Here is an 8,937-nt window from a genome sequence, read left to right as displayed (position 1 = left end):
TAAATAGAAAAGTAAATTCTGGTGCGTCCCAGGAAGGGTACATTTAGCCAAGTTAAACCATCAGGAAGGACCTCGTACCGAAAAAAAGTATATAATTTGTTTAAACGGTCTCATCCAAAAATCACAGTATATTGTTCTTTTATTTGCAGGATGCTAAACGTGTCAAAACCATTTGCAAACCAAAAAGTACTTGAACGATTCCTCTTATTTTTAGCTACGTTGGTCACTTTGAGTCTGTCAAAATGGTTATGCATAGATCTTCCAAGTTGGAGGAATAAAAAAATTTAGACCATCGATTGGTTAACAGTCAGGTTCATATCCCGATAGGGTTTCCAAGCGAGTTAATCCTCCTGAACTGAACATACATTTCCCTAGTAGCAGACGTTTATTCGACTGTATTCATATCGGCTAGAACACACATATAGCTTGCATGTTCACCATCAAACAGTACAGCAATATCCCCCGCTACCGTGTATCGACGAGTTGTCTGCATTTGCATACAGACCCGATCAACATGCAGTCACTTTGAGTGGAATCTATGATGTTACTGAACCGAAAAAAAAAAACGCCCGTATATCTCTTTACCATTGCTGATCTAGAAATTATCTGTGTAAAAACTCTATAAACGGAGAATCAATATTTAAAAAGGCTACTTTGTATTTATATTCTAATTAGCATGCTTATTACTCATATTAATAAAAAATATTGATTATAGAAACGAAAATGTGTATGTATCTATAAAACAAGAATTCATATTTTTAAATCTATTTTATTTTTTTTTAAATTACAATTGATTCGGTCTGAAATGTTCTACAAGATAATTGCAACCTATACTTAGTTATAATACAAATTGTAGTCATTTTTTATGATACATTTTTCAAATACCAACTACATTAGTAAAATTAAAGTTATAAAATTATAATTGTAATTGGACAAATCCGACTTAGAATTACAAAGTTATGTTTTACGTAGTGTTTCCTTGACCATGTACACATCTACATTATAACATAGACAGAATTAGATTGAGTTACTTGGTAAAAAAAAAGTATTATATTCTTATATTATATTATATTATATATAGCTGCGAATATGTATTTATTTTATTAGATTTTTTATAGATTCAAATTTTTATTTATACAAGTCATGATGGTACTTTATCTTATTTATGTATTTCTTTATTGTTATAAATGTTTTTTCTTTTAATTCAGTGAGTACTATTGTTATCATTTACGTTTTTTTTTTTTTTTTTTTTTATTTGTCTATTATATCTTCTATTGTATCTTATGAGTGAATATTTGATATTGAACACTGATACGTAATGCTCTTAATTTTGGCAGATTGTATTAATTCTCTTGAATAAAAAATGTCAATTAAAAAAAATAATAAAAAATAAAGAACTACATGAAATCGTTTTTTTAGAGGAGGGAAATATTCGAACTGGTAGATAGTTGACCGTAGATTAATGCCTGAAGAAGTTTGTCGGGGGGTGCGGTCAGCAAAGAACAACATAAATAAACAAAACCATATTTATTTATTTTATGCCGACGTTTCGACCTGAGTTTCAGGTCTTCATCAGGGGTTGTGTCTTAGAGGAGGGAAATATTCGAACTGAGTTCGTATATTTTCGTAATAATCCAGTTCGAATATTTCCCTCCTCTAAGACACAACCCCTGATGAAGACCTGAAACTCAGGTCGAAACGTCGGCATAAAATAAATAAATATGGTTTTGTTTATTTATGTTGTTCTTTGCTGACCGCACCCCCCGACAAACTTCTTCAGAAATCGTTTTTAGGTTAAGATTGAATAGCAATATAGTAAATAACAAATGTCTGAGGAAAATAATTGATTGTCTTGATGATTTTGAACCTTGGTCCGCGGACTCTTTTTAGAAGACCCCAGGGGATACCAAGAAAGTAGATAAAACTTTTTCTAATTTTTTTATTTTTATTTTTAATGTTTAATTATAAATCATGTAAGCGCAATCGCATCTCGAAAATGACTTATGTTAGAACTACCTACACCAGAGGCACAGTTAAGAAAGTAGGTAGTATTTTGTTTCCTTGAGCTCGTGACTAATGGCGAAAAAGATACAAAAATAACATGTTGCTTTTATCCTTTCCGTGACCTTAAGATAGTAATTTAAGTTGCTTCAGGAAACTTCCCGGAACTTGGTTTGTTATAATCGTGAATCCATTGTATTAAACAAAAATAAGTCATTTGTAGAAAAACTTTACTTCTTCATTGGTTTTTAATTTATATATCACGTTTATAATAAATATTAGACGACATTTTTGTCACGTGTGACTTCGCAGATTGTAACTATTCTAATGTAATTATTCCAAATAGTAATTATTTCAATCTACTAGTTAAACACATACGCACATATACTCAGAATATAACTAACCCCATTTTAATCCGTAACGGTCTGCTACTATTTTTGCCTACTTCTTATATCAAATCATACATTCAAAATTTAATTTGTGGAGTCAACCATCTTGATCGTGCAGTTAGTTAAAACAAATAAGTAAAACCGATGACGGACTCGGGTTCGAGTTCTGCTGTGGCAGATAATTATTTTCTGTTTCACTGTGACTGTAAGTCAGCCCTGTGGGTTCGGGATCCATCCGGGGTCTACCCCACCACATTGATGGGGTACCATTAATTGGGTAAAAATCAGTCCAAATCACCTCCTTCCACAACCGTTAATCTAGTAACAGTACTTCCTTACAAAGTACTACACCCTAGAACTAACTACAACATGGGTTGTAGCTGTACAGATGTAATGTCATTAGTGCCAGCGTTCCGGCCAGAAATTCAGGCCTTCATCTTACACTCTTGCATGATTTCATGCAATAGTTGCCCTGATGAATGATTGAAATTGTGAACGATACTTACACACTTCCAAGTGTGTCTCCACTTACCGTATACTCAACCATCTCATACATTGTCTATGGTCCGAAAGGACCATATCATTAGGAATTCGATATAATTTATTTATATGGAAGTGCACTAAGTTAATTGCAAAAAATAATTTCATTAAGTTCTCTAGATAAGGTTTTGTGTTCCTAGTAACTGTATCAATTTCAGTATCTTGTTACTTTTTAGCCCAGTTCCGCGAGCTTCTTCCATAGGTTAAATAACAATTATTTTTAATCTTCGAATTTTATAAAAAATATTAAAAAGTTGATTCGGCCAATGAAACCTTGTAATTTTTATTTTTTTAGTTTGTTGATTGGTTTTACTACAGGATAGAATTTCACAAAATTCAATTTATTTGATAATATCATGTGATGTTTATAGTTTAATTTGGTGTGAAGATAAAACTCCTTCAATTTTAGCCTGCATTTAAATTGCACGTGGTTTAATTTTCTAATCACAAATGTTTGTGTGTTTTTTTTATTATTTTTTTTAATATGACCACCACATGCTCACTTTTCAAAGGAAAGTATATTTAAAATCAATTTGAATACAGATAATCATTTGTTCTATTGTAAAACTTCTGTGTATATAAAATATTCACACAACACAACCTCACTTTTAAAATTAAAAACGTTGTAAAAAATTATATTGCTTAATAAATTGAAGGCGTCATAGAAAATAAACTATTTTCCTTCAATCCTCAAATTTAGGTAATTAATATAGTCTTAAATTAAAATAGAAAAATAAAAATAAAATTAGAATTTTCCTGACTTCAATATGGTGTCCAAGGTAGGGTGGAATTAGAAAAAGAAAATAGATAATTTCTTTTCTTATCATTCTCGTTGCTTCCGATGTAATGTTGCAAAAGTATGGAAAAATCAACAATACTGTTTTTATATTACATTATATCGTTGTCGTTTGTTTATTGGTGCGACAGACCTTGTAAGTCCAATAAGAAAGGTTGTGTCATAAGAAGGAAAGTACTTAAGAAATACATTGCGCGTTTCTTGACGTGGTTTTCATAGGGTGGGTCCGTCACTCCCACGCCTATTTTTGTGAGTGCCACCCATTGGCTAGCGGGCCTCACAAATGCCCAAGGGAAGGTTGTAAATGAGTATTCTATAGTTATAAGCTTGGAAAAATCCCGAATAGGGCCGGGGACTTGAAGTCGCAATTAATGGGTTGGCAGACTGGCACGTTACCATGCTGCTACCGTCATCCCCCACACATTATATAGTAGTCAATAGTAAATTATATAGTACTATTACTCCTGTGAGAACTCTCGTATTAGATATGCTTTCCTTCTGCACTTTACTTCATTCGAACTTTAAGTGATATCCTGCTTATTGGTATAAACAGTATTATATTATCGAGAACTTCTGCTTTCTAAACACACAATTGGTATTGTTGAACTTATTTTATAATGACTATCTTTAAGTAACAATTTGAGTAGTGTGAAATTACGTTTCCCCACTGGAAAATATCGCAGTTAAGATTCAGTTACTCCTAAATTTATATTAATCCTGAATTGTACTCGCTGAGACCACATTGTTAGACCATTTATGAATCCATGTTTTATGCAGGCTATTTATTTTTGTGGGAACTCTGGATAATTTGGAAATCTGTTGAGCCAAAACAACTTTACATATTCAGAAACGGACTGACTGAGCACATATAAAGTATTTTACATGCATGGTGCTTCGAAAACCAACCTAAGGTTTGACCCGTGGCTATTTCTCAAAAACAAGTCATATTTGCTTAAAAACATAGGACCCTACAAACTTAGGTATTGTCCGTGTTGAAGTCAATAAAACCCAATTTGAACCGTCTCGGCTTACATCTACCCAGATTTCTGAAACCTTTCATATTTTTATTAAAGTTGTAGTAATAATTTAAGAATCGAAATTGAGATTTGTCACTTCTCCATGAAATTATCTTTCATTTGTTACCTCACTCGTCAAAATTGATTGATCCTGAGATCCAGAAAAGGGATCTATAATACCGTAGTATATGTGAATAGGGTGTATCTATATTATCTTTAGATCATATATTTATCTAAAATCATGTTTATTGGTATTAATCACTATGATTATGCAGATAGCATGTCGTTTTATCTAACGAACACGAATAATGGTTGAAATATAAATCTTTAAAACCCAAACCATTATTTAAGAAATTAATCTTGACTGACAACGGTAATGCAGTATTTTCTACCTGTGCGCTGCTTTGTTGTTCACACCCACGCACCACACCACCTCATGTTTCGACTCCTAAACATATATTTTGTGTTTTTCTTTTCAAGACATGTATTTATTATGGACACTATATTCCTTATCTATATAATGATTAGCATTTAGAATTACATGTTGTTGGATAGTTGTTTCACAGATGTTGAAGTGTGGGTTGATATGTTTTATTTAAATGGAGTTGGATGCATTCCTTTAATAGAAATGAAGGAATATTTTTGAATAAATGTATAACATTACTAGATGCTATTCCAGATAGTACGGGGGTCCCTATATAAATTCTTATTATTTCCTGGGAGGCTTTTGTTACCCTAATTACGGGTGGCTTTTGTTGGTTTAAGGGTCAGGTAGTTAGTTTGTAACAGGTGGGTCAACCTTCTTTGCATTTGAAGTGATACTTGGCTGATCCCTCTCTTGTACCGGCTTTTAACCTCCATTTACCGTCCGATGGATGTCCACTCATTGTCAGCTAGTTTATACTATCCATTCAATCTAATAACAATTGTTTATATTCACATATATAATGATGATGTGATGTACATTTGCGTTTAGACGGAGAGATTTCTTATCTAATAAGAAAAAAATTATACTTGCTCAGAATTTCAGGTTTTTTGTTAAACATATCATCAAAATAAGAAGCATCAAAAATTATATTTAAAAAATACCCGTGTACGCCTTCTAGGTTTTTTTTTCAACACCACCTTTTTTTTTTTTTTATAATTTTTGCCAGAAAAGTAACATCACCATACGATATTTTATGCGGCCATATTTCATCCTGAAATAACTCCAATTCTACTATAGTTATTCATTTCTATCATTCTAAATAATTTAATTGCCACCAAAAATCATAATTGAACCAATATTTAGTGAAGATACCGCAAATACTTTTTGTATTGGATGTTGATCCAAAATTGGTTAGACTAGTCTTCTGAATAGATGAACCAGGCATTTTATCATTAGTCATTTAGTAATATAATAGATAAATAATTCAAATAACAAACAAAATTTAATCATTTGCTTCGGATTTATTCTCTATAATAATTCCACATGATATTCATATAATAATAATCACACATCTTAGACATGATTGCTTTATATTTAATAAATTGTAAAATATGCACTTTTTTTGGTACTTGTGGAAGCCCTTGAATCATGTCAAGTCCAAAAGCATATCTGAATTTTCAATTTTCTAGTGAATAACTTCACATTTTTAGGTTATCTGCATTCCAAGTTTTAATTTAATGGGCATTTAAGAATTTCATTTTCAGATTAATTGTCTTTAGAAGTAGTCTCTGATATTATAATGAGCAGCAATTGCCTTTCATTCAAGCCATGCAATGGGTTTTGCCCTTCAGACTGCATTCTGCTCTTAATTTTCTACATCGTTTTTTCAATATTTCTCCGCCGAAGAGATTGGGGGAGGGTAGTAAAATCCATCACTCTGGGTATCTATTAAGAATTTCCCTATTTTCACTCTATTGCTTGTATAAAACGATTTTTATATAATTTTTCTACCCTGTTTTATATGTTTTTTAAAAGGTGATATATTTTATCTAAGAACGATTCTTATTCCTTTGAAAATGATTTATACTATTTTATCTTAATGTGCTTTTAAATATCTTTTATTATACATTTTTCTATTAGACTTTTTTTTTTTTATGGTGGAAGAGTGTTTGCTTTGCGTTGTATTATGTTGATATTGATATAAATTTGATTTGATAATTTTTTTTTTTTCAGGTGAGTTTATCTTTCTTTTACTGTCTATTGTACTGATAAGATGAGGTATGTTATTTCCATATGCATATAACATGTTCAACTATTATAAATTATCAATTATCAACACATATCCTGTAATGATGTGGAGTATTTATTTTGTTATATCTTGCTTATTTATTTACTAAGTTATATCAAAAATATAAGTAACGCTAGTGTTTCCTGTACTAATAGTGTACTTTAGTGACTAGGGAATGAATCGTTTTATGGACTTGAAAAAATTATGATGTGATTTTTTAAATAATTGTAACTGTAAGAATATATATTAAATTATTTCGAAATCTGTCCGTAATAATTAAATTAAGGTGAGAATTTACGCCCAACATTTATGAAGCAACGCAGTTCAATTATCTTAATGTTAATTGATCTCTTTACAAGGAGCAAATTAAAAATTACTATGGGTTTTTTACAAGAAAAATTTTAAATCACTTAGTTTATTATCATCCGGTGGATTAAAATATGCCTTTTCTTATTCCTTTATAAAATTAAAAATTTGCTTTGCAGATACACATTCCAGTTTCATAGAAAACGCTTTAGTTGTTTTCTAGAACGGGAGTTGAACGTAAAAACAACTTTTTAAAACCAAATTATTATTTTTATTTATTCACGATCTGGAATATCTTCATAAAAATTAAATATAAGGAAAAACAAACCCTCAGGTAACTGAGAAACTAATTTTATTTATTTTCCTCTGCTATAGCCTATTTACCTCGGTTATAGGATTGGCTCTAGTGAGTAACAAACAATATATGAGGTATAACATAAGATAAACAACACAAATAAATAAAATAATTAAAGAAAAATAGAAAAAAAAAACCTCAGTGTACAAAAGAAAAAAATAGAACCTAGTAAAATCCAATCTATAAAAATATTTCTAACTAAAAACTTAGAATAATAGAAAATATTAAAAAATAAAATAAAACAAACTTCAATTAATTAAAGATAATAAACATATTTTGTAATCAATAAAATTAAAAAAAAATCTTTTCAACCGATCATTTTTGAGTAAATTGAAATATTTTGAATTATTAAATTGTTATTTACTAAGGGACCATAATTTACTGAAGTGATTCAATTCCACCCATAACTGAATATTTTCTTTAATTTAAGGTTCATAAAAAATTATTCACTTTATTTTGGTGGCCTCCCTCCAAAATACTGAGTAAAATTTACGAATTTCTGCTTCATGTCGTCAAAAAATGAATGAAAATATAGAATTGAAAAAATATTGTTAATAATTAAATATAATAATATTACTTAGAAGGTACTGTTTTATTAATGTTCACGTAATATATTATCTCGATAATCATTCTTAGCGGCCTCAATCATGAGTTATGAGACTAATTTCTTTAATAAATTGTTGGTAGTAAATCTTGCGTTCCTTTCATCCTAGGCAAATATCCACATAGTTAGTTTTGGTGTTCATTCAAACGGAAAATGTGTTACAACCCTCACGCGCTGTAATTATGTTTAACTACTGTGGCTGTGACAGAGGATGTGGCGTGGAAATAGTACCCCAGTATGCGGACGAGTTGTAAAAGATGGCTGTTGGAATTACGAACGGCTGTTCCATTCATGAGTCAGTCCAGAGCGCCTATTCATGAGTGTTCTAATGGAAATTATGAAGACTATTGTCCTACTGACTATTATGATGCTTAAACCTAAGCACCGGTAGCTCAAGAAAGGATTTTTTTTTTTATCTCTTGAATCCTTTTGTCATCGTTTTAGATTTATTATTATTCAAATTGTTTTGATTCGTTTGTCACGAGATCTTTGCCCTACCTCTTCAATGATTATTTCTTTTCTTTTTCTTATATTTTTATTCATACTATAATTTTTTATTGTTAAATAAATAAGTCTCAACAGTCTTTATTATTTCATCAATAGTTCAATTTTTCGGCTAATTTGGCAATCCTCAAGTACAATCTTAAATATAAATTTACACCTCACATCCAATTATTTAGCAATAATTTTTTAAATAATTGGACAGAAAATAAT

General features: G+C 30.4%; 1 protein-coding gene across 1 annotated transcript in view; it reads left to right on the top strand.

Moving 5' to 3' along the window:
• The window catches only part of LOC106690995 (neural-cadherin), a 79,598-nt gene extending 72,586 nt beyond the window's left edge, over positions 1 to 7,012 (top strand). The window contains exon 3 of the mRNA XM_067051939.1: positions 6,904 to 7,012. Within this exon, the coding sequence (XP_066908040.1) occupies positions 6,904 to 6,947 (44 nt within the window). The 3' untranslated portion in view covers positions 6,948 to 7,012. The remainder of the gene's footprint in view (positions 1 to 6,903) is intronic.
• Positions 7,013 to 8,937: the final 1,925 nt, after the last annotated feature.

The sequence above is a fragment of the Halyomorpha halys genome, unplaced genomic scaffold (assembly GCF_000696795.3).
Source record: "Halyomorpha halys isolate HHAL.00 unplaced genomic scaffold, Hhal_1.1 Scaffold2024.1, whole genome shotgun sequence".
Taxonomy (NCBI): domain Eukaryota; kingdom Metazoa; phylum Arthropoda; class Insecta; order Hemiptera; family Pentatomidae; genus Halyomorpha; species Halyomorpha halys.
This window is presented reverse-complemented; position numbering and strand designations above follow the sequence as displayed.